This window comes from Macrotis lagotis, chromosome 6 (assembly GCF_037893015.1).
Source record: "Macrotis lagotis isolate mMagLag1 chromosome 6, bilby.v1.9.chrom.fasta, whole genome shotgun sequence".
NCBI lineage: Eukaryota > Metazoa > Chordata > Mammalia > Peramelemorphia > Peramelidae > Macrotis > Macrotis lagotis.
The window spans coordinates 11,439,389-11,465,808 of record NC_133663.1 but is presented as its reverse complement, the minus strand read 5'-3'; the positions used below and the strand labels follow the sequence as shown (position 1 = coordinate 11,465,808).

At 42.0% G+C, this 26,420-nt stretch overlaps 1 protein-coding gene across 7 annotated transcripts in view; it reads right to left on the bottom strand.

The window, feature by feature from the left end:
* KIF1A (kinesin family member 1A) overlaps positions 1-26,420 on the bottom strand; it is a 210,751-nt gene that overhangs the window by 71,865 nt on the left and 112,466 nt on the right. For 5 of the 7 annotated variants that reach the window (XM_074190736.1, XM_074190739.1, XM_074190738.1 and 2 more), the window contains 10 exons: positions 25,732-25,807; positions 21,925-22,004; positions 20,393-20,499; positions 16,623-16,706; positions 14,750-14,930; positions 13,513-13,585; positions 13,161-13,254; positions 10,783-10,931; positions 6,473-6,651; positions 5,909-6,046 (listed from right to left, as the gene is read on the bottom strand). In XM_074190736.1, coding sequence (XP_074046837.1) covers positions 5,909-6,046; positions 6,473-6,651; positions 10,783-10,931; positions 13,161-13,254; positions 13,513-13,585; positions 14,750-14,930; positions 16,623-16,706; positions 20,393-20,499; positions 21,925-22,004; positions 25,732-25,807 — 1,161 coding nt within the window. Of the gene's footprint in view, positions 1-4,608; positions 4,903-5,908; positions 6,047-6,472; positions 6,652-10,782; positions 10,932-13,160; positions 13,255-13,512; positions 13,586-14,749; positions 14,931-16,622; positions 16,707-20,392; positions 20,500-21,924; positions 22,005-25,731; positions 25,808-26,420 lie in introns of all 7 variants that reach the window. The other 2 variants (XM_074190741.1, XM_074190737.1) reach the window with 2 other exon arrangements.

The following is a 26,420-nucleotide window of genomic DNA, read 5'->3' as shown; positions in this document are numbered from 1 at the left end:
CCCCACCTGTGAGGGTCCGGAAGGAACAGTTGGGATTATGCAATGGAAGTCCCTCTCTGGGCCCATGCTCTACAAATACTTTCTGAAACATCTTTTTGATGATGTCAGACACTGAATATTTTATCCTGCTGGTGATATAGTTTCCTCTCACTCCTCTCTGAAAACATTTTCCTGCAAGGGATCAATGGAAAATGAGTGGAGCTGATCCAAGAAGGGACCTGCACTAGGCTAAGGTAGCGGTTTCCCAAACTGGAGAAGCTTCTCAGCTTTCCCATAGGCAAGGACCAACAGTCAGCTAGATGAGGGCCAGTTGGGGAGAATGCTTTCCATCCATATCGGCAAACAAAAAACCGTGTTTTTCAGGAAGTCTGATCTACAAAAATACAATACCGTGTAGACTTAGAGACAAAGATGTTTAGAGCTAAAGACCCAAATGAAATTAGTCTAATCCAACTTCAATACATGAAAAAAACTCATCTTATAACTATCCCCAGACCAACCTCTTTCTCTCTATAAACTCTCGTGGTCTCTAGAGAAGCAGAGACATTTTCTCCTTAGACTTTGGAAGGCCACCCTTAACTTCAGGTACCAAAACTGACATTTCTATAGCACTTGAAAGTTTGCAAAGCGCTTTACATACACTGCACCACTTTTTCCTCAAAACGGTCCTTTGAGGTTTATGGTCTTCTTATCCACATTGTACAGATAAGGACGTCAAGACTGGGAGAGAAGTTACCCAGGGTTACACAATTAGTGTCTGAAGCAGGATTTTAATTTGCATCTTCCTGATTCAAAGTCCAACACTCTTATCCACTAGACTTTTCTTCCCTCTACTGACAAACTTTTCACTGCTCAGAGCATGCAGTACCTGTCTCAGTCCTTAAGCCAGTCCAATCCTGCTCAAATCTCAGGCTGCCTTATCTGTCTTCAATAATCTTTGAAGAAGAGTTCTACTCCCCTTCATCCCTTCTCTTCTCTCCCCCCCTTCCCTTCCTCCCTTCCTTTTCTTACATTTCCCTACACAATAAATCTCTGTATTATCACAAAACAGTCATTTCTAAAGACTTCTAATCAATCTCTACCCTTCCCTTTTTTTCCCAAAAAGTGCTGGCAAGATTTGGAGTCTGGTTCTCAACACCTCTGCAAGATGGGAGTTATTCATCTACTGCTCCAAATTTCTCCCCTGAGGTCTAATGCTTGGTAGGGATGGCCAAAGTAATCTCTGGCTCTCTCTGGGCTAACCTGCTAAGCTTCATTGCCTTTTGAAGGATGAAATAGGAATGAAAGAAGAGATTGATTTTTATAGAAAATACTCCTAATCCTTAACCCTTACTTCTCTCAATCATTTTGCTTGGTGTAGAAAATGACTCTAGATGAACAGGAAAGAATGTTAGCCATGGGGAGAAGGAACAGAGGGGTACCTCTAAGCCTGGCATCAGGTCATCATGACAATCTCAATCTGCTGCCACCTTCCTGACAGTGACGATGAGCAGATAGAGAGTACGGGAAGCATGGGAAGCCACTCTGAATCCCTGACATGGACCCTGCCTGATTTTTCCCAAAATGGTTTTATCCAAACAGAAGAGATCAGTATATCTTGAAGTGACTGAAAATTCAGGAAGGATGAAAAGTGAGGGGAGAGAGGGGAGCAGGAAAAGAGAGAGAAAGGAGGGTGAGGGCGTGTGGCACTAAGGGATGAGGAAGAGAGAGCAGACACTAACCACAAGATTGGTGAGGTGCAAAGATGGCATGCTCAGACCAAAGAAAAGCCCTTTAAAAAGAAGAGAAAAGTGAAATAACCCCTCCCCCCAATTTTGCTAAAGCTTTGTAGAGAGAGCCAGCAGCTAAAAAAAAAAGAAAGAAACTCAAAAAGGATATATATGAAAAAAATCAAAAGACAAAGGACCCAATTGTCAACCAGTCAGAGCACAGTTCACAGGGAATGTGGCCTGCTCAGCTGCTGCCCAGAGATGCCCATCCTGAATCCAACCAAAAAGATTCAGGAGATTCAAAATAAAGGCCCTCCAGAGACCATCCCACAGTTAGGGCTTGGAGAGGAAGGTTCTCCTTCTTTGGTTGCTCTTATTCATTTTGCAAATTTTGTAAAATCTCAGATTTCCCAAGAGGAAAAAAGAAAAATTGGAAGAACCCAGCTCTTTCCGTCGGAGACTGCAGGAGCCTACATTCCATTTCTTGCCTGTTCCCAGGACCTTCTCTTTTCCCTCCCAATTCCCTCATTCTGAAAATTTCCTCTGCTGAAGAAGGGAACCCTTGAAGTTGTCTAGATATTAAGAAAGACAGAGCTGGAATCTAGTCTCTGGATACTTGATTAACCAGATTGACTTCCCTACAGACTCCCAGAAAACCATAAACTGAAATTTCTCCAACTTTTACTGTTTTTTTAAAACTCCTAGAGATTATATATATATATATATATATACATTTACATATATATGTGTATATATATGTATATATATACATATATATACATATATATACATATATATACATATATATACATGTATATATGTATATATATGTATATATATGTATATATATATGTATATATATATATATATATATATATATATATATATATATATATATATATATCCTCAGGAAGAATCTTCCTTTGAAGCAAAACTGGAAAGTCCAGATTCATTTTTGTCCATTTCAAGAGCTTTCTTAAGGAGAGAATGAAATGGAGTCAAGGGTATCAAGACCACCATCTTCCACAAATTGATGAGCTATGTGACTGTGACTGCTCTTTCAAAGGGTTACTTGAAAGTTGATTATTTATTCAGGATTCATTGAATGGTTGCAGTGAAATCACATTTTATTGACCTTCTCTGCTCCCAGAGATAGCTCCCAGGCTGACCTCAAGTCAAGTCAGTTGGGATTTCCCAATCCAGTCTAGTGACTAGGTGAAGAACTGTCTTGCCTGATGGGTCTTTAGAAACCTTTTTTCCATGATCTGGACCAGAGGAAGACCAAGTTCAACTTCCAATGACTGTTGTAGAATTCTTGAAGAAAGCATTCTATTCCATACTGACTAGGTCTCATAGGGGACCTCAGACATAATAAAGTTCCTTCTATTTCATGCATAATAAAAATGCTCCAGTGTTGTCATGTTCCCTTTGAAATGGCTTTCCCTTGTGGTACATCTGACCTAGGGCTAGAACTGAAAAGGACTGAGCTTTAGTCTAGTCCAACTCTGCAGTTTTACAGAGACCCCAAGAAAGGAAATGACTGGTCCAGGTCACACAGGGAGTGAGTGGCAAAGTGAGGATTTGAACCTGGGTTCTTTGACTCAAAATTCAACACTGACTTGGCTCTTTATTCCTTAAAGTGCATGTATTATCCAAGGAGCTAATGACATCCATTTTTTCATCTCACTCATGAACAGACACCTCTCAGTCTAGATGGCAGCTCACTTGCTATTTCTAGTGATACCTGATGCTTCTAGAATACAAGAGTCTACAAAGCCCTAATGAGTATGGAAAATATGACTATCCCCTTTTGACAGATGAAGAAACTGAGGCCTGGGAGGGCCATCCAATGACTTGCCTAAGGTCAAAGAACCTTTGTATCAGTTTGTAGCAGAGTTGAATCCACATCTCCTAGACTGGCATTCTTTCCACCATTCAGGAACATGACCCCTGAGATCTAAACTAGTTCTATATTGATCTATAGACATACACATGTGTGTGTGTGTATAGAACAATCCACAGTTTTTGTCCTTGGCATTTTTTGTTCAATGATTCTATTCCCCTTCTCACAGAGGGTCCCTTCTATAGTCATGTGTCTGGTAACACAGGCTCACAACTACTAGCATTTCAATTATTCGGAATATAGGAAAAGATGACATGTTTATTGCCATTTTCAGATCCTGAATCACCTAGGGTTCATCAAACTTTTTGGAATCAAATGCAAATATTCTCAATCAAGAACTTGGAAGTTGAATGAGATGCATCCTCTCAAGTTCATTACTGGCAGAGAGGATGACTGGCATTGCAGTTAAAGGCATGGCTTTGGAGTTGGGTTGGAGCCCTGCCTTTGACACATGCTAGCTGTGTGACCATGGGCAAGTCACTTCTTCTCAGAGTACTCCAAATATCTCTCTTAAGACTTATCTATAGGGTAAGTCTCAGAAGTTATCCATATGCATTGACAGAGGATTTCCCATGCCAATGAAATCACACCCTCAGAACCAAAAAGATGACTATATCCTAAAACCAAGGTCCCCAAGAGCCATGTTCTTCAGGACCAACCACAGCTTCTACTTTCCTGCTGCCTCTCACCATTGGTTTTCCTTTGCTAAGCTCTGCAATGGATTTTACTAGACTTTGCTGAATGGCTTCTACCTATCCTGATGGGTCACTTCCCATGATGTCCAAAGAATCCATTGTCAACTACCATGTTAATGAACCTGCTGCCTTCATGGTGGAAATTGTTCTACTCTGAAGAGATGTCCTCTGCCCTTGGGGGGCTCTTAAACCTAAACATCTGTGGAATTTGCCCTCTCAGATCCAATTGTGCTCAGACCGCAGTTCCCTCATGCGAAAGAGCTAGTTCCCTCCCAGCATGCTCTCCTGAAACCTCACCAACCTTCCTACTAAACTGAACAGGGGGGAGCGGTCGTAAAATGGATCCCGGCCACCATCACACAGCGAGCACTCTGGAAAGATGTCTTCCTCGAAGTCCTCCTCCTCCTCCTCCTCCTCCTCCTCATCCTCCTCCTCCTCCTCCTCCTCCTCCTCCTTCCCCACATGCTGCTCGTCAGCAGGCTCGGTGATGTCGGAGTCGGGGTTCGAGAAGGTGGGGGAGGGGGTGAGATCAGCCATGCGTTCGCTCATGCATGTGTTGAAAAGAGGAGAGCTGTTGCAGCCAGAGACATCTGAGCTGAGGTTAGTACAAGATAGAAGAGAGGTTAACACCGGCTATTCCAAAGTCAGCAGGATAGAGAAGGAAAAAATGGGGTGTTTTTTCTAAAAAAGAAAACAAACACAAAAACAACCCCAAACCAAGAATCCAACAGCACAACAAAAATTGAGAATGGAAAAAAGAAAAAGAAAAACTGATCCCCCCTCCCTGTGCCTTACATAGAAGCTGGAAGGACCCAAAGAGAGCCATTCATAGTGGATTCCCAGGGTAGTCTGGGACTGAGGTGGGGTTGGTCAAGATAGAAACACTTCTTAGAAGTTAAATTGTCCTTTTCACCTTTATGTTCCATCCCCACATGGGGATTCTAATGAAGAATCTAATGAAGAAGCCTTCATTAGATCCATAATTAGAGTCACAATCCCAGACAGACACCCCCCAGGCCAAGTATAGTTGGCCTCTCTCTTGGGGGTAGACGTCAAAGAAGAAGGGTCAGATGGATAAAACCTTTGAGGGGACAGTCCCACGCCCTTCCAATCAGAATGCTGAAGGCACAGGTGTGTGTGGAATTCAAAAGACACAGAGATGAATGCTGGCAGCCCAGTGAGATCACACACAAAGACACATGTGCAAGGATGCAAAACCCATCTGTGAGTCATGGATGCCAACAAGGAGTCTTCACACAGGTTCCCCCCTCTCCCCATCTCTTGGGTCAGTGAAAGAGTCACAATGGGCTCTGAGAAGGTCCATGGCCCAAAGTACCAATTCCACAGGAACTGGTGTGGATGGTGGGGGTGCTAGGGAGGGTGCTATAGCATTCAGCTCCCTTCAGGGTAGGCCATTCACCATCAATGACTGGGCTGAAAACCCACTTTCTGCTCACCCCCATCTTAGGCAGGTAACAGAACCCTAGTCTTCATTGTTATGCCAATCCAGGAACTGGGGCTTTCCAAGTGAGGGTTGAGAAATTTGTACTTCCATGAGATCTTTTTGTGCCTCTGGTAGGGGAAGAAAAGAATGCTCTCACCTGCCAACCAGCCGGAACCAAGGGAATCGGTCGTAGAAAGGGTCCCCACCAGTCACCACATTGTCACAGTCCTCAATGACACTGGAAGGCACCTCAGCAGCCCGGTCATACATCTCACGCATCAGGTCGAGTCTCTGTCTGTTGTGAGAGGAGACAAGAAGTCTGAGCTGGCGTTGGGGGCAGAGTGACTATCCATAGTGGTGGGACATGGGCTCAACAGGTCAATCTTAAGACCACTGGTTCTAGCCAGAGGATCTGGGTTCAAATTCTATCTCAGATGGTTATTATGTCTGCAATTCTGGGCAAGTCAATCTGCTCCTCTGGGCCTCGTTTTACTCATCTCTAAAATAATAGGGTTGAATCAAATCGCCTTTGGGCCCCAAGATAAAAATCTGATTGTTTCCCAGATCACGCAAGGATATTTCCCAAAATCTATCTCTTCTCTCCAATTTTCCAGCTACCTTCAGGTCCTGGATTGTAACAGCCACTTTCTCAATGGTCACTCTTTCTCCTCCAACCTATTCCTTCCAAGATCATCATCTTTCCTTGTCCCTTGGCCCTTACCTGAGTTTCTCCAGTGTCCAATAATGTGTAGCACCATTCTTCTGGTCCTGGACCTCAATAGCTACAATGGTCCGTGGGAAGGGCCGTTTTTCTCTTTCTTTGGCAGCATCAGGGGGAAGCAAATCCGGAGGTAGGGGAGAGTAGAGAGTGTCCGTGAGGAGAACAAATTGGAATTGGACCTGGGGACAAACACAAGGAAGAAATGTTCAAGCATCTCCAAGCTGCCAGAATCCTCACCTGAGGACCTTACTTCCCCTCCCCTCTCCCCATCTCTCCAACAGTATGGCAGTTGGGTACTGGGAGATTAGGTCTGCGGTTCTTCACTAGATGCTTTCCAGTATCCTAGATAATGACGATAACAAAACAACATACCAAAACCTATGGGATACACTCAAGGTGGCTGTCAGGGGATATATTATAGCTTTAAATGTTTACATGAATAAATTAGAGAAAGAGGAAATCAATGAACTAAATGTGCAACTAAAAAAAATTAGACAAAGAACAAATTAAAAACCCCCAATTAAATACCAAATTAGGAATTCTAAAAATTAAAGGAGACATTAATAAAATTGAAAGCAAGAAAACTATTGAACTAATAAATAAAACTAAGAGCTGTTTTTATGAAAAAACCCAATAAAACTGATTAATTCTCTGGTCAATTTGATTTAAAAAAAGAAAGAAGGATACCAAATTGCTAGTATCACAAATGAAAAAGGTGGACTCACCACCAATGAGGAGGAAATTAAGGTAATAATTTGGAATTATTTTGCCGAACTCTATGCCCATAAATTTGACAATCTAAGTGAAATGGATGAATGAATATTTACAAAAATATAAGTTGCCCAGGTTAAATGAAGAGGAGATTAAATACCTAAATAACCCTATCTCAGAAAAAGAAATTCAACAAACCATTACTGAACTCCCTAAGAAAAAAACTCCAGGTCCAGATAGATTCACAAGTGAATTGTACCAAACATTTAAGGAACAATTGGTTCCAATTCTATATAAACTCTTTGGAAAAATAGGGGAAGATGGAACTCTGCCTAAGTCTTTCTATGAAACCAATATGGTACTGATACCTAAACCAGGAAGAGTTAAAACAGAGAAAGAAAATTATAGACCTATCTCCCCGATGAATATAGATACAAAAATCTTAAATAAAATCTTAGCAAAACGATTACAAGTTATCACAAGGATAATGCATTATGACCAAGTCGGATTCATCCCAGGAATGCAGAGTTGGTTCAATATTAGGAAAACTGTTAGTATAATTAATCATATCAATAACAAAGCTATCAGAAATCATGTGATCATATCAATAGATGCACAAAAAGCTTTTGACAAAGCACAGCACCCATTCCTAATAAAAACACTAGAGAGTGTAGGAATAAATGGGTTGTTCCTTAGAATAATAAGCAGTATCTATCTGAAACCATCAACAAGCATTATATTCAATGGGGAGAGGCTAGAGGCATTCCCAATAAGATCAGGGGTGAAACAAGGATGCCCACTATCACCACTACTATTCAATATTATATTAGAATGTTAGCCTCAGCAATAAGAGAAGAAACAGAAATTGAAGGAATTAGAATTGGGAGGAAGAGACAAAACTCTCACTCTCTGCAGATGACATCATGGTCCACCTAGAGAATCCCAAAAGATCATCTAAAAAGTACTAGAAATAATTAACAACTTTAGCAAAGTCTCAAGTTATAAAATAAACCCTCATAAAACCTCAACATTTCTATATATGACTAGCAAGATGTAGCAGAAAGAGCTAGAAAGAGAAATTCCATTCAAAGTAACTTCAGACAATATAAAATACCTGGGAGTCTATCTGTCAAGGCAGACTCAGAAACTTTTTGAAAACAATTACAAAACACTTCTCACACAAATAAAATCAGACTTAAATAACTGGGCAAATATCAACTGCTCATGGATAGGCCGAGCTAATATAATAAAAACAACAATTCTACCAAAACTAAACTACCTGTTTAGTGCCCTACCAATCAAAATCCCCAAAAGTTACTTTAATGGGTTAGAAAAAGTTGTAAGTAAATTCATATGGAGAAATAAAAAGTCGAGAATCTCCAGAGATTTAATGAAAAAAAGTGCCCTACCTGATCTAAAATTATATTATAAAGCATCAGTCAGCAAAACTGGTATTGGCTAAGAAACAGAGTGGTGGACCAGTGGAATAGACAAGGTGCAAAAGCAGGAAATGATTACAGTAATCTGATGTTTGATAAACCCAAAGAAACCAGCCATGGGGATAAAAACTCTCTCTTTAATAAAAACTGCTGGGAAAATTGGAAGTTAGTCTGGAAGAAACTTAGATTAGACCAACACCTCACACCCTATACCAAGATAAGATCCAAATGGTTACAGGACATAGACATAAAAAAACAATACTATAAGCAAACTAGAAGATCAAGGACTAGTGTACCTGTCAGATCTATGGAAAGGGGAACAGTTTATGACCAAGGAAGAGATGGAGAACATCTCTAAAAACAAACTAGATGATTTTTATTACATTAAATTAAAAAGCTTTTGCACAGACAAAACCACTGTAACCACGATGAAAAGAAATGTAGTATATTGGGAAATAATTTTTATGACTAGTGTTTGTGACAAAGGACTCATCTCTAACATATACAGAGAACTGAGTCAAAGTTTTAAAAAAAGACAAGCCATTACCCAATTGACAAATGGTCACAGGATATGCAAAGGCAATTTACAGATGAGGAAATCAAAGCAAACCATAGTCATATGAAAATTGCTCTAAATCATTACTGATTAGAGAAATGCATATTAAAGTTTCTCTCAGGTTGGTCAATATGACCAGAAAGGACAATGATCAATATTGAGGGGATGTGGGAAATCTGGGACACTATTACACTGTTGGTGGAGCTGTGAACTCATGCAACCTTTCTGGAGAGCAATTTGGAATTATGCCCAAAAGACAACAAAAATGTACATACCCTTTGATCCAGCAATACCCCTATTGGGTCTATACCCTGATGAGATTATGAAAAAAAGGTAAAAACATCACCTGTACAAAAATGTTCATAGCAGCTCTGTTTGTGGTGGCATAGAAATGGAAACTGAGGGAATGTCCATCAACTGGGGAATGGCTGAACAAACTGTGGTATATGTATGTCATGGAACACTATTGTTCTATTAGAAACCAGGAGGGATGGGAATTCAGGGAAGCCTGAAAGATTTACATGAACTGATGCTGAGTGAGATGAGCAGAACTAGAACATTGTACATCCTAACAGCAACATGGGGGGGGGGGTGAATGATCAATTTTAATGGATTTGCTCATTCCATCAGGGCAACAATCAGGCACAATTTTGGGATATCTGAGATAGATAATACTATTTGTATCCTGAGAAAGAATTGCAAAGTTTGAGCAAAGACCAAAGACTTTCTATGAACCTTTAATTTCAAAAATCATCTTATTTTGTAATTCTGCTATCTCATACTATATGTTTCTTCCTTAAGGATGCGATTTTTCTGTCGTTACATTCAACTTAGATCAATGCATACTATGGTAATGTGAAGACTAACAAACTGCCTTCTGTGGGGTGGGAAGCAATATTGGGGGAAAAATTGTAAAACTCAAAATAAATAAAACCTTTCTAAAATTAAAAAAAAAAGAAAAAAAGAAGCTTTCCAGGAAGCTGAGACAAGCTAGCTTGATTTGAGGTTTTTGAACCAATGACCCTATATAGGAAATTTCATCAATCTACTGATGTTAAGACCCTATCAGAGAAAGAGGTAGATTTCCATTCCAATCACTTCACTCAAGTGGAAGGCCACTTTTTCAGGTACCAGATACTCCCCATTCCCTCCTGAGAGATCTACTTCATGTCTAAGGCTGGATGTTTTACAAAGCTGACAAAGCAGTGAATAGCACCCCCACCCCTCACCCCTGCCTTTTAGGTCATACACTGTAGATGGTTATCACTATGAATCCAAAGATATTTTTAGTTCGTGTGATATAAGGCCAATGATCCCTGAATATTGTAATCTGGGCAACATTTAGGGATGATTATAGAGGCACTAGCAGGATCACTGACCTCTCTCCTTCAGTCTCAAAATGGGGAGTCAACTCTATGAAGAAGGACCAGATGCCTAAGTAGGATGGCAAATGGGATGTGGGGATGGAACATGAAGGTGAAAAGGACAATTTAACTTTGTCTAAGTTGTGGCCTCTGCAGTGACTGCCTAGAGGTCCAAGTCCTCATGTAGCTATAGCTCGGAGAATAAGAAAACTCAACCACAGCAAAAACAAACCATCTTACCTTTTTCTTTAGCTCCACGCTAATGGCATTGGCTTCTTTGAGGAAAATGGCATTGCCCCACAAGAGGTCTCTCAATGATGTGAACTGATACCACTTCCACTTCCTGAAGGCCCAAAGGGCCAGTTCAAATTCCCTCTCTGTCCACTGGACTGTTGAGAGGAAAAGAAAACTCATATGATCATTCCAGGGAAGAACAGCCATCCCCCCAGCACTACTCCCTAAAGTGTCATGGCTGCTGGAAAGTCAGAGCTGTAACCTCTCTGACAAGGGAATGCAGAAAATGATTTCCAGTCAATACAAGATAGGGAGGAGGCCATAAGGGAGCCAGGCACCTCCTATCACTTTCTTGTCCAAGGGTCTTGCCCATAACAAGAAGTAATCAAAGACTAAGTAGATAGACTAAGAAAAGATGGCAGAGACATCAGACAAGAAATGGGTTTTGGTTTTTCTTTAGATTTTTCAAAGCAATGGGGCTAAGTGGCTTGCCCAAGGCCACACGGCTAGGTAATTATTAAGTGTCTGAGGTTGGATTTGAACCCTGGTACTCCGGACTCCAAGGCTGGTGCTCTATTCACTGCACCACCTAGCCACCTCCAAGAAATGTGTTTTTAAAAATCATTCTAGGGGCGGCTAGGTGGCGTAGTGGATAAAGCACCGGCCTTGGAGTCAGGAGCACCTGGGTTCAAATCTGGTCTCAGACACTTAATAATTACCTAGCTGTGTGGCCTTGGGCAAACCACTTAACCCCATTTGCCTTGCAAAAACCTAAAAAAATCATTCTAGATCATACACATTGAGTAAAATAAACTGAGGATGGTGAATAAAAGTATGGCTATTGGAAAAGCAAAGTCATACTATATCTTGCCTTCAATGGTAGAAGTACCAAGAACCATGGAGTGAGGAGCTCATGAAAAGAGGGGCTCATGAAATGCAAGGAATATCAGGATAAATTCAAAGTCATGGGATCCCAAGATTTGAGTTTTAGAGTCCAAGGGACCTGAGAGGTCAAGGAGTTCAACCTCTTTGTTTTAGAAATAAGGAAACTAAGGCTTAGAGGTGAAGTGACTTGCCCAGGATAACCATCCCACCATTCAGGCACTGAGTGACCTTGAGCAATTCCCCACCCTCTCCCCGTGATGAACAGATTGGTCACAGAATCCTTTCCCCTCTCTGGGCTGCAGCTTCTTTAGAAGGGGGAAATGAGACTGGATGATGTCTAGGGTCCCCTCCAAGTCCTTTGATCCTCACCTTTCATGGTCTCACCATGGCATGGACCTAACATCACAGTACATGGAAAGGATGTTGGATTTGGAAACACAGGAACTTAGTGGAAATCTCAGTCCTATCATCTGCTTCCAATGTGAACTAGGGTAAGTCCTTCTCCTCCTTGTAAAATGAGAGGTTGACTTTGATGGTCTTTAAGGTTCCTTCTAACTCTAAATCTGCCATCTCATGTTCCTGTCTTAGAGGGGCTCTTGGGGCTGTAATTTCCCCTTCACTGGCAATGGGTGCTTTGTGATTCCAATTATTTGGGGTGATATTCTTAAACATATTTAGGATATTCATTAAACAAATGTACATTGTCATGGACAGAGAAATAAAGAGGATAGAAAGCTGCCCTCAAAGGCAGGAGGATCTAAGTTCAGGTCCTATCTCTGACACATACTAATTATATGAACTGAGGCAAGTAACTCAGCCTCTTGGAGCTCTAGGTCAGTGGTATGCAACTCAAATAGAAATGGATCCCTGAGCACAGCATATCAACTTAGAAAACCACAAATTTACATTATCTTCATGATATTGTATTTTTTTTGTTAAATATTTCCCAGTTACATGTTCTTCACATTCTTATTGCACTGCAGTGTGTTGTGGGCCAGGGATGGACACCTCTGTGACTACAAGTTACAGAGAAGGTACTGGCCAGCGCTGGCAGAATGAATTTCTTCACCCAAGAGTCCTTTATACCAGTCTTTGGCCCTGTCTCATCACTGTTAGTCCATTAGTGGATTCTAATTTTTTTTTTACTACTAAGAACATGAGTTGGCGAGAATCTCAAGGGTTTTCTGGTCCAACCTATAACTGAACAAGTATTCATTTCTCAATGTCTCCAATGAGGAGTCAGCTTGGCCCTGCATGAAGTCCCTTAGTAGTAGCCTACCATCTCCTAGGGCAGTTTGGGTCACTTGACATTAACTTTTGTTACCAGAATATTTTTCTTTACAGTAAGCCCAAATTTGTTTCTTTATACTTTCCACCCATCACCACTCCTAGTTGAACATAGGAATCAGGATAGCTAGCTCCTGATTCTAAATTCCTTGGACATTCTTCACTTGGAACTGCTCTAGAATAGGGAAAAGACAGAGGATAGTTTCCCTTACCTTCATCTTCAGGTTCCTCCTCTTCTTCATTGACCTCTGGGTAATACCTGGAATCCATTTGCTTTTGCAAAGCCTCTAGCTTGCTCTCATAGTCCTTAGGGAGAAGAAAGATCAATGACTTGTCTGGTCTTCACCATCCCATGATCCCATCCATGTCCCTTGCCCAAATCATTGGAGGCAAACTACTAAAGGTTCCTAGTTGGGGTCTCATCAGATAGCTCTGAGAAGTCAGAGTCGTTTATTGAAATTAATCTGAGTTACTTCTTAGCTCAGAGACACAATGATAGCCTAGATAACCAAGAAGCTTGCAGGAGTTTTCTGAGTGCCAGGAGAAGGATTGTGATTCCTGTACCAGTCTCTGTTGCTCAAGGAGGTAGTTGGCTTCTTCTCTCTCCTTCCGATATTGGTCCTCAAGTTCCTGAAGTCTATGAACCAGAAGAGAGGAAGGACAGAAAGATAAAGTGAAACAGGTGCAAACAGGGGTATTTTTCGATGATGATTATGTTGACATTATGGTTGATGATGATGATGATGATGATGATGATGTGATAGAGTAGAGAGGGTGGTGGTGCTTTTGGAGTTAGAGTGACTTGAATTTGAAATTTGAATTCTAAGACTTACTAAATATCTGATCCTAGACAAATCCCTCAGCTCCCTTATCCACAGAGAGACATAGCTAAGCCACAGGCAGGTTATGATATATACTGTGGAAGGGCATTCTCTCAATAGGATGTCCCCATGTTGATTAAACCAGAAATCGTTGATGATCATTACATGATAATAATAATAAAATTATTATATTATTATTATTATTATTGAAGGAGAGGGACTTGTGATTTCATTGGCATAGGCAACTCCTGGTCAACAAATTCACTCTCCCAGTGCAGACTAGCACCTCTTCTGCAACTTGCAGAGAATTATCTGGGACTCTGAGAAGTTTGGTTACTTGCCCAGGGTCACATAGGCAGGAAGTTTCAGGAGACAGGATTAGAATCTAGGTCTTCCTGACTCTGATTCTAGCCCTTAAACTCCTAATGCACTTTGCTTTTCAATAACAATAAAAACTTAGCCATCACCATCCCCTCGCCAACCCAGAGCCAACCCAACACTAAGCCAACACCAACCCAGAGCCAACCCAACACCAGCCCAACACCAACCCAGAGTCAACCCAACACCAGCCCAACACCAACCCAGAGCCAACCCAACACCAGCCCAACACCAACCCGGAGCCAACCCAACACCAGCCCAACACCAACCCAGAGTCAACCCAACACCAGCCCAACACCAACCCAGAGCCAACCCAACACCAGCCCAACACCAACCCAGAGCCAACCCAACACTAAGCCAACACCAACCCAGAGCCAACCCAACACCAGCCCAACACCAACCCAGAGCCAACCCAACACCAGCCCAACACCAACCCGGAGCCAACCCAACACTAACCCCTCACCAACCCAGAGCCAACCCAACACTAACCCCTCACCAACCCAGAGCCAACCCAACACTAACCCCTCACCAACCCAGAGCCAACCCAACACTAACCCCTCACCAACCCAGAGCCAACCCAACACCAACCCGCTGCTTCTCACCTCTGTTCCATCTCCTGTTTCATATCAATGCCTTGTTTTTCAAGTAGCTCACGCTGGGCAAAGGCCCAGTCCACTGGCTCTGCAGGTGTCTCTGCACATGGGGTTCGTTCACGCTCTTGCCGAGCCTGCTCAGGATGGTTGAATCGGAATACGTGACTCTTCCCCATGATAATGCGATTTCCTGTCAGCAAAAAAAGGGGCAGGATTGCTCTGAGGAAACTGGGAGAAGCCTCAAGTGTAGGTTGACCAAGGAGTATCAGAGCAGTCTGTCAGAGTATGAGTAAAGGGGCTGGAAAATCCCAGTACCATGGCCAGTCTTTTTCTCTAGAACAGAAAGGTACCATGTCTATTGACAAGATATGTAACTCTTACAGTAGAATAAAATGGACTTCTTTAGATGATTTCTTGGCACAGTTTCCCAAAACATATTCTCATCTTTTAAGCTAAAGGCAGTTGGGGGCGGGGCTAGGTGGTGCAGTGGATAGAGCACCGGCCCTGGAGTCAGGAGGACCTGAGTTCAAATCCGGCCTTAGACATTTTATAATTACCTAGTTGTGTGAGCTTGGCCAAGTCACTTAATCCCATTGCCTTGCCCCCCCCCCAAAAAAAAAGACAAAGGCAGTTGAGGAAAGAGAGGAATAGAGATCGAAGGGCACAATGTCGTTGAAGGTTGGGGTAGGGAGAGGAATTTCCCTGGGGTGTGGCAAGTCATCAGACTAGATGTGCAATCTGGAAACTTCTTACTTCCCATTTCCTTCCTCATTAAGCACTGTGTGCTGGTGCTTCCCAAGAAATCCAATAAACATTTATGAAAAGCCTATTTTTCAACTTGATAAATAAAACATAGAGTCACTATTTCCCTAGGATGTTCTGTACTTCCCCCTCCTTAATATCCACAGCACAAAGGAAGTAGAAGAGCCAGGATTGACCATCCTCCATTTTTATGAAAAGATATTCTAAATAAGGAAGCATTGGCATATCACTAAAACAGCTCATTAAGGAGCCAGCATTTACCCAATCAGTAGTTTGACCCCATTACATCAGATAAATAGTCAAAGGGATGTGTTCTTCACTTTGTTATTTGGAATTTGGAAGTGAATTGGGTGATGGCTTTGACATTGTCCTTGTGTTTAGAGTGCCTAAAGATAAAGCATTCATGCCTAGACCTTCCCAAAGGAGGACTGATTTCATACTGAAAGTTTCCTATCAGTAAATAAGGGGCCACAATAGTAGACTGGTCATCAGATGCATCATTCTGTCCCCAAGTCACTGATTCTTCTTGCAAAACTCTCTCATCCTTTCTTCATGTCATGGCTACTCTTTGAGATCCAAAATCTGGTCAATTCTCAATGAACATCACTGGATCAATGTCCAGCTCATATCTCCCTACTAGAGATAGTAGAGACTTGGTTAGATGTTAGACAACAAAGATTTTTTGTTTCCACCTTTTGAGAGAAAGTGACCTTAGTTCTCAGTATTCTTTTTTTTTTTGTAAGGCAAATGGGGCTAAGTGACTTGCCCAAGGCCAGACAGCTAGGTAATTATTAAGTGTCTGAGGTCAGATTTGAACTCACGTCCTCCTGATTCCAGGGCCAGTGCTCTATCCACTGTGCCACCTGGCCGCCCCAGTTCTCAGTCTTCTTATTACACTTATGATGTTATTGATGGACTTGTAATTTTCTCTAGTGGACTGGGAGCTCCATGATGGCAGGGATCATTGTTTTATGAGTTTACTCATGGATCCCTCACAAGATCTAGCAAATGACGCGGCTAATTAGAGCCTATTTGACACCTGGTTGTTGAAAGAATGCATTTTCATATGGTCCTGGTCTCATGAAAACTGGGACCCCTCCCCCAGAGATATGGAACTTACCAGATCGTAGAATGCTGGGTTCTGTCACTTTTTTGCCATTTACATAGGTGTCTGCTCCCTCACATGGTTCCAGGGTCACCACTGCTACAGGAAAGAAACAAAGAAAGAAGCAGAGAAGGGAGAATGATGAAGAATAAAAGCAATGTAAGTGTTAGGGCTATGGCTCCTCTCTGTTGTCCCAGGGATGATACTTATTGGTGTGTGCTCCTCTCAAGTTAATAGGCTCGAGGAAGGAGGGTCCTGAATGTGGGGGCACGAAAGATTGTTGAATCAAACTGAGTTCAATTCGAATGTCATCTAAGTTTTTCCCCAAAGCAGGGAGAGAGCAGGTCTTCAAATTCCAAGGGAGTCCATCACTTTGTGATGAAGTCTCTGGAAGGGAGGCAAGTTCTCCATGTCTATGTTCCTCTCTGTAAAGGGGGAAGCATCTAACTGTGTGTGTGTGTGTGTGTGTGTGTGTGTGTGTGTGTGTGTGTTCGCATCACAAGAACAGCTGTCCTGAGCTTGGAGTCAGACAATGTCCATGATCTTGGGCAAGTCAATCATCTGTTCTATTGTAAAATGAGGGGTGTGGACTATAACATCTCTGAGGATGATTCTGGCTCTGAATCATGTGATCTTGTGTTGGAGGCCCCAGAACTCCTGAGGTTTAGGTTCACTCAGGTTGTTCAGGTGCATCTCAAATCATTGATTTGGCATGAGGATAAACTTAAGAGGTTTACATGGAAGGAGAGAGGAAAGAGCCCAAAACTTGGTGCAAAGGGTCCTGGGTTCGAATCTTGGCTTTGTTGCCAAGACTAGTGGCTTTCAATAGATCACTTCCATTCTCTGGGACTCAGTTTTCTTATCTGTAAATTCAGAAGTTGGGTCTTTGGGTCTTTTCTATAAATTGAATTGATTCAATTGGATGGGACCTTAGCTTCCCCTCTGGGTCTAGGTCTGTGATCCTAAACTAAGAGCTGAGAGGGATATGGCTGCTTAGTGTTTGCAAAGCAAACACTGTCCTTTGATTGGTTTGATCCAAACCACAAATTGGGGGGAGGAGAAAGAGAAGTAAATGAATTAAATATAGGAGATATTGCCATTTGCATTTTCTCATAGAGGAAATGGAGGTTCAGAGAGCATAAATAACTAGTCCAAGACCACATAGCTAAACCAGCTACAGAGCAGGATTTGAGATCAGATCCCACAATTCACAACCAGTGTTTCTATAGGCCTATTCTTACTGAATAGAACTAACCAGTTTTGAGGACCTGGCATGATCCAGGGGCGTATGTGTATGTTTGTGTGTGTATGTGTGTGTGCTCTCCTTCCTTTGATATTGACACTGGCCATGATCTATGAGAAGTCAGAAGTGACTCTGCTTCAGGAATCGGAGAATATGATATCAAATATGAGTTCCACCATTAGGGGAGTCAAGTATTTATTCTATGTCATTTGAGAGACCGGGGGACTATGATGAACACTTCCCCTAAGCACTGGAAAAGAAATAAAAGTTTCTCAGTGATCTATCTTGGAGATTCTTATTTCTCATACTCTCCATGATCTGCACTTATTCATTCAGGGCTCACTGAGTCTCCTGGTACCATTCTCAGGACTCCCAGCCTTCAGGCAGAATTGGAGTCATGAGGAAACATAGATTTAGGGCTAGAAAACTAGTTTGAAAGGAGCTCAGCGCCTTCCTTTTATGGATAAGAAAAGAGAGACAGAGACAATGAAATGATTTGCCTAGCTAGTGTTCGAGGGAAGATTTAAAGCAACTCCTCCTGATTCTAAGTCCTTGCCACTAGGTGGCTGCCAATCTCATGCCTAAGCAATGGACCAGGAAAGGATTGGAGCCTTAGATGGGCTGACAGAAGGTAGTTACAGAGTTGGGAGTAATAATCAGACCTCCAAATTTCCAATTCTATGCTCTTTTTACTGTCCCAAGCTGCTTTAAACTGGCAAAATATCATCATTAAAGGGAACTGAGTCTTGACTGTTCGTAATGATACTAACCCCTAAAGTGCCTCACAGTACTTTGCCAAGTGTTTTCTATCCATTATCTTTTTCTGAGCCTCATCTACAACCTAACAAGGTGGGGACTAGAGGCATTATCCTCATCCCCATTTTACAGATGAGGAAACTAGGCTCTAAGAGGTTTTGTGACTTTCCTGGTCGCACACTTAGATAAGTTTGGGATGGGATGAGATTCAAACCCACATTTTTCTGTTGCTGTGCTCATCCCTACCATATTTCCTACAGTCTTACTAAGGCATGAGGTCATTTCCAGTTATGCAAACTCTAACCAGATGATCAGGGAAGAACCTGAGTGAAAGGCCTGGAAGGGCAGGGAGGAAGAATGAACCATGAACAGATACCGTCTCAGGAGAATAGATCTGAGCAAGTGAGGCACTAAAAGCTATGTCACAAGCATGGCAGGCATTGGTTACTGGGAAGGGGAGCCTGAAATGGAACAGGAAATCATGAGAAGGGTGGGGTCTGAAGACAAACTTTGGCTATAATTTTTGCCAGTCTCTTCTCTCATTGGTAGGCAATCTGTCAGCTGTTCCCCTTGGGAATGTCAATCATTTTCTCTCCATAAAATTCATACCTTTGTATTCAGATTTCTTTGACCATAGAAAGGGGTGAACTTAAAATGATCAGAGTCAGAAGACTCCAAAATCATACCTAATGGGGTTGTGGAGAAGGTACGGGGCAGGGATTGTGATTATTTTCAAGGCTTGGTACTCCTCTCAGGCAGGCCTAAAGCCATGATGACCTCCAGTATTTACCTCCAGATGATTAATCTATGATACTTGATGAACCAATTTAAATACATGTTTTTGAAGAGGGAAACAAATACATTCTGGAGTTTTAGTTTTTTACAGGAGTTAAACCCAAAAGGAGAGGTCCCCTGAGCAAATCTCAGAGATCACCAATCTAACTCCCAAAATTTTCAAGAAAAGTGATGGCACTGGGCTTTTCAGAATGATAGGAATTCAGGCTGAAGGGAACTTTATTCAAATTTATTTCAAATTTCAAAATTATTATTTTATAGTTGGGGAGATCAAGTCCAAAATTATTTGGCAACTTAGTGGCAGATGATATCAAGAAATCTCATCCCTTCCTTTTTTAGAATCAAGGAAATCGAGGTCCAGAGGGGGAAAGTGACCCTTATGGTCATATAAGACTATAACTTGTTCTTTGCTGGTCATCCTTCGGAAAGTACCAGACATTGCATCCAGTTGTTCCACTGTACACAGACTGGCAAATGAGAAGTGGCAGTCTGCTCACTGTGGCACACACACTCGCATTCCACTTAGGAAAATACATGATGGGAACCATGTCTCTTCTCTGGTTATCTCATCGGCAGCAGGGCACCATGATTCCCTACCACAAGGATTCTTTTTTTCATTGATCAGTACAGGGGGGAAAGAGAGCAATGAGACGTCATCCAGACTTTCACTGGGACATGTATTAGCAAAAAACCCATGCAAGGGGGTGATAAAACACTTGACTTATATGAGAGAAATGAGATGGAAATCCCCAAGTCCATATTCAACTTGCCCATAAGGCAGGTTATATTGTGATACCTGCCTTGATAGAAAGGCCTCTGATGGAGGCTCTATCATGGGAGCTCAGTATTTGCCTGATCAATATTTCAAAATCTTTCCAAAACAGTCAAACAGAAAGAGAGCTGGGAACCTTGAAGGTCATTGGAAAAAATGGTAAAATCTGGTGAAAGGGAAATGCAAAGGCAACCAAAAAATTCTGGGACCATGGGATACCTTCATTGCCAGCTCTGTTATCACTCCGGAAAATGCAGTGTTCTTCCTTTATGAAGTGTCCGCTCAGGACAATATCTTGTCTCCTTTCTCCATCCTCTCGGCCAACTCTAAATGAAGAGGCACAGGTTGTTAGCATTCTCTGACTATGACCCATTGAGTTTTACAGAGTTCCACTACTGCCCAAAGTTATTCTACCCTCAGACTGGGCAAAGAAGTCTGGGAAATGCAAAGAGAAGGTAACCTTTCATTGCAACATGATCTAAAAATGAGAATGAGAAGGATGTTTAAAATGTTCAGGGATATTAGGATAATCCTTTGAAAGGACTGCAAGGAATAAAGCCCAGAGAAATAAAGGGGAACGTGAGGAAATGTCTTTATATCACTGAGAAAAGATACTGCTTTCCTCCAATGAAGTAATGGATGGAAATGAGCTTACATTTGTTATTTATGGAGAAATAGAAAGGGACCCAGGTCACAGAAATGGCTTTTCCTTCTTTGGACAGAGAAAACTTCTGAGGAATCCTGATTAACTTTAGCTGGCCAGAAAGTGGTCTCCTGTTTTAGTTAAGACTATTTTAGAGCCCTGACCATGGTCCTGATCCAGTACTTCATGCTTGAGTGAGTCCCAAAGGGAACCCCCGGCTTGAGGAACCACTCCAAAATTCTTGGATACCTCAATGATGAGGCTTCATTCTATTGACTTTGAATGCAAAAGAAGTTTCCTAAAGCATTGATGTGACCCCTTCCCTCATTGATTTCCTGAGGATTCTCATATCCCTTTATATGTTAAAAATCACCCTGAAGGTGGAATCTACTTTGCTTTTTTCTTTTTTTAGTTTTTGCAAGGCAATGGGGTTAAGTGATTTGCCCAAGGCTACACAGGTAATTATGAAGTGTCTGATGCTGGATTTGAACTCAGGTCCTCCTGACTCCAGGGTTGGTGTTCTATCCACTGTGCCACCTAGCCACCCTTAAGACTTTGCCTTTGTCTTTGCATTTCTAATTCCTAGCACAAGGCCAGCACTAAATGAATGCCTACTGAATCAAATAAGTGGCATTGTATTTTGTCTGTCTACTGATTCCTCTAGCCGTCTCCCATTTCCCTTACCCCATAATATCAACAGGTGGTCTTCTAGGAAAATTGTAATCCTTATGGTTCTAGGTGTTCTAGGAAAATTACAACCCTATGGTTCTAGGTGTCCCAAGGAAATTACAATCCTATGGTTCTAGGTGTCCTAGGGAAATTACAATCCTGTGGTTCTAGGTGTTCTAGGAAAATTACAATCCTATGGTTTTAGGTGTTTTGAGAGAATTTCAATCCTCATGGCAGGACTTCTGGGGTTTGACTGAAGAAGATAAGAGAAAAGCAATGTTAGAAGATGATAGAGAGTGTCCCTCCACTACTCCACAGGCTCTCAGTTCTTGGCATGGACAAATACACTATTTACCCTTAACTAAGGAAAAAGCAGCTGCAATCTTGGATCACCTACATATATAGGTGATGGCAAGTTTTACTAGTGGTGCTGTCTCACCTGGTAATCCCATCTTTAATGTAATACAAAAGGCACTCCGACATCAGAGGGTCTTCATTCAGGTTGACAAGATGAGGTGTCTAGAAAGGAGAAAGATTAATATTTTTTCCTACAGTGAACTTGTGAAATGACCATTCATCTCAGTACTTTCTTCCCCTTGTCCAGTGGTCTATCTAACTTTGACTCTCCATAAAGGGAGGCCTCATTTCTTCCCTAGAATAGACTTAGAGAGAAACAAAAGACACACATAGAAAACCACAACAGCAAAGGGTTTGCAAAGGACCTAGAATCTTGCAAGACAAAGAACAATTTCTTCCAAGTCACAAGTAATCCATTGTTTTGGCTCCATATGCATGGAGAGAAACCCAAGAGCCCAGATTCCTTTGCATACAGAATATTTCTCAGGAATGTCTCTGCTAGACACATAACTATTCTGGGTGAGCTCAGCTTCTCATAACCCAGCTGGAATTTTTCAAGTTCTTTCATTTTTCTGTCCCTGAGCCCCAGCAGTCAGCTCAGACTACCAGACTTTGGGGGAGGGGAAATTGCAAAGGATAGAGAAGGCAAAGCTTGGTGAGTGATGGAGAGGGAAGGACCTCACCAAAAGGAAAGAATCTTGAATGTGGAAAGATCTCTTATAAATAACTGAGTTCCATTGGCTGTCTTTATAAACCTTCATGAATCTACAACATAGGTCCAGTCATTCTGTGACTGTCTCACTTTCCTACTGACAAAAGTCATGATATTAACCCACAGGCAGTGAAGGGGAAGGATCTTTCTCTAAGCTAATACTCTGGCACTAGACTGGTATCCATGATAGAGCATGCCACCCTTCATCTTACAGAGTGAGGTCCTATAGCTCTAAAGGAGAGCACCCACCCTGGTTGCTGTGTCCATGTTGGCTCAGAAAATGGCTTTCCCAAACTCCTCTGCTGTCTGCTTGTGCTACTGAAATATGTTATCAATGTATGGAATGAGTCTTTTCATTCTTACTCCTCTTTCCTCGGTTCCTGTTTTCTCATTTCTCCTCACAATGATTAAACAACTATCTGTTCTCCTAATGGGTTTCTGCACATTCTGTATGATTGATGACCTTAGACATTTATAGATTTTCTGAACTGGAAGGGTCCACGCTGGCCCTCCACTGCAACTCACCTCCTTCCCACCCCACCCTCACCTCTGCAAAGACTTGCCTTTACAATATATTTGACAAAAGTCCATTCAGATTCTGCTAAAAATCTCCAAGGAAGAGAGCCCATCAACTCTCAGGGCAGGCCACTTCACTTTGGTATAAGAAGTTTTGCCTAATATCAAGACTCAATTGACCTCTTTTGACTTCCACTTATTGCTCGTGGTTCTGTCCCCTGGGACCAAGATGAGTCTAGTCCCTTTTCACATGAGAATCCTTCAAAGAACTGAAGGCAAGTCAGCTATGAAATTCTGCCTTAAGTCTCCTTTTCCCTGGGGACTCCTGAATGTTCACAATCCTGATTGTTCTCCCCTAGATTTTCTCTAGATTGTTAATGATCTTCCTAGATTCAGTCTGATTGGGATAGAGGACAGTCAGATTATCACCTTAGTTCTGGAAGTCCCATACTGTATTAGTTCAGCCCAAGGCATTGTTTTCCTAATCAACAGAAGGTATAGCACTCTTCTCTATTTCCCAGATTCCTTTTGGGAGCTTGGGTTTTTTCTCTCCCCAAGGCTGGTCTTTTCCATCCTTAAGTCTTTTTCTTCTTAATTTTATTTATTTAAGGTCATGGGGTTAAATTACTTGCCCAAGATCACATAGCTAGGGAATGATTAAGTGTCTGAGGTTGGATTTGAACTCAGGTCCTCCTGACTCTAGGGCCCATGCTCTATCGACTGCCATCACCTAGTTGCCCCTATCCTTAAGTCTTTGTTGTTGAAAGTGCAGCGACACTGCCCCAGACCCCAAGTCAGAATGTAATCCCAAATTCTTCAGATTTGAAATTTTTAAAAGCAACAACAATGAAAGTCCCTGGAAAATCTCCTCCCAACCCCAGGGTAGAGTGAAGAGGCTGAAAGGTAATGCAGTCAATCTAGCAGGCCCCACTATTGTGGAGAATTGGAGAAGTTCTGATTGATCATCATTCTCCATCAGTGTGCTATATATTTTAGATAGAGGTCTACTTCCATCATGAGAAGGAGTCAGATGGAAGAAACTGAGAGCTCAGGGGGAATGCCATCCCTTCTTGGTGGTGACTGTTGGACACACTGAAATCCTCGGCACATTTCAGGGGACCAAGGTCTAGCTAAATACTCTGAAGTTACTTGCTATAGCACATTTCTAAACATTTCCTCCTAGATGTAGAAAATTCTCTAAATATCCTCCCAAGAAAAAAGATATCATAAAATGACAGCTTTTGAACTGGAAGGAACATTAGCAATCCAGCCCTCCCTTCAATGGACAGATGACAATCAAAATAATTTGCCTAAGGCCACACAACTAGTTAGGTGGAAAGATGGTGGTCTCTGTCCCATTGTTCCTTGATAGGAACTAGATATGCAGGGATATTATAGGGTAATAATTCTCCTGAGGATTCCACTTGAATTTGGGGGGGGGGGACTAATCTCTACGAAATATAGAGGAAGTCACCAAAGATAAGGACAGACAAAATCTGTCATGTTTCAGAGTCCATAAGAGAGGCAAGGCTATTTGAGGAAGGCATAAATGGTCACACAGATGGAACATTTTGTATACTGCTTTGTCTACAGGAGAGCACAGGATGACCTTGGCGATTTCTAAGGCTCTTTTTTCCACTTTGCAGTCACCAGGTGTGCTGTAACCAATTATTTTAGCCTGAGCCACCACCAGAAGCTAGAGGAATTCCAAATATCTGAACCTCTCAGCAGCATTTCACCCAGTGGCCATCCCCCTCACTGCAGCTTCACACCACACCAACCTGCCTTGGGGAATACACCCCAACATTCTCCAGGAATAAATCCCGGGGGCTAAGCAGCAGAGGCTAAAAAGATGAAAGGGAGAGATTGACATGATGCAAACAATATTCTAGACAAAAGTCAACTGAAAAGTACAAAAGAATCAATTCAACCTGTTCTTTAAAAATGGATATGTGAGGGAAAGAGATCTGGTTATACAAATAAATTACACATCTCCCTTTAATAATGATGATGATGATGATGATGATGATGACATTAGTTAGCATTTATAGAACACTTTAAACACATTACTTTTATTCACTCATCTGATCCTCATAACAACTGAGGGAAATAAATACTTTCATTATTCCCATTTTACAGTTGAGGAAACCAAGGCAACTGAGGTTAAGCAACTTTCCAGATTCACATAGGATGGACCTAAATATGATTCTGAGGTTGTATTTGAATTAGGTCTTCATGACTTCAGGTGCAGGACTCTACCCAGTGTACACCTTGCTGCCCTTAATGCACAAGGGACAGTCTCTGTAGAGACATGGAGGCCACCAGACTAAGAAGAGTAGATTCCTGTTGCTTTCCTCTCCAATGTCAACTAGGCTGTGATAAAGATGGTGTTCAGTGGGCCTGAAAGGGCTGTCAAAATGATAGTCTTATCCCTGGAACTGACACTGGTGGGGACTCGGGACTGAAATCTGAAAACTAGAAAAAATACAGTCACAGAGGCCTCTTTTGAAGCAGCTTTGCCAGAGGGACAAGCCATGAGAGAATCAAGCTCGACTCATCTTCCCAATGTCAAATTCTGTCGCTGCAAAATTCTTCTTGCTTCCCACGTCAACACATCACCAGGAGAGAGATAAAGAGAAAGGGTTTAAAAGCTGCTCCTACCTTTTTGGGAGAGAACACACCCAGGGTGCCACCATCTTCCCTCATGGCCACACCCATTTCAGCCAGTAAAGCCTCCCTGAAAAAAAGATAGAAGCTAAAGTCAGAGACCAGCATGGACTGTGGTCTGGTATTCAGACCAGCGAAAGATTGAATGGGTACACAAAGTCCAAGACCCAAGGGATCAGACATTAATGGGATATGACTTAAAGTCACTATTAAATAAGAAATGCAAGAGATATTCTTCCCAGAATGCAAATCTTATCTTTTCATAGCCTTAAATTCTCAGAAATCCTTTCTTATTGGTCCCCAACTGTTGGTGGCTACTACAGTTTTATCTCCAGATAGTCCTACCTTGGTCAGCACCTTCCTGCTCATGAATCACAGAATTCTAGAGTGAAGAAACCTCAGTGGTCATTTAATCTATCTCACACCCAGGAAGGAATCCTCACTACAACTTACCAACTTAGGCTTGCAGACTTCCAAAGCAGGGACACTTCCCAAGGCAACCCATTCCACTTGGGGCAGCTCTCACTGTTTACTTTGTAAGAAGCCAACATTCATCTCTTTACCGCCTCTTTTCATTGATCCTGACTTTGCCCCATTGGACCAAGTTGAACACATCTATTTCCTCCAGAGCAGCCATCCAGACATTTGAGCGTGGTTATCAAGTTCCCTGAGTCTTCTCTTCT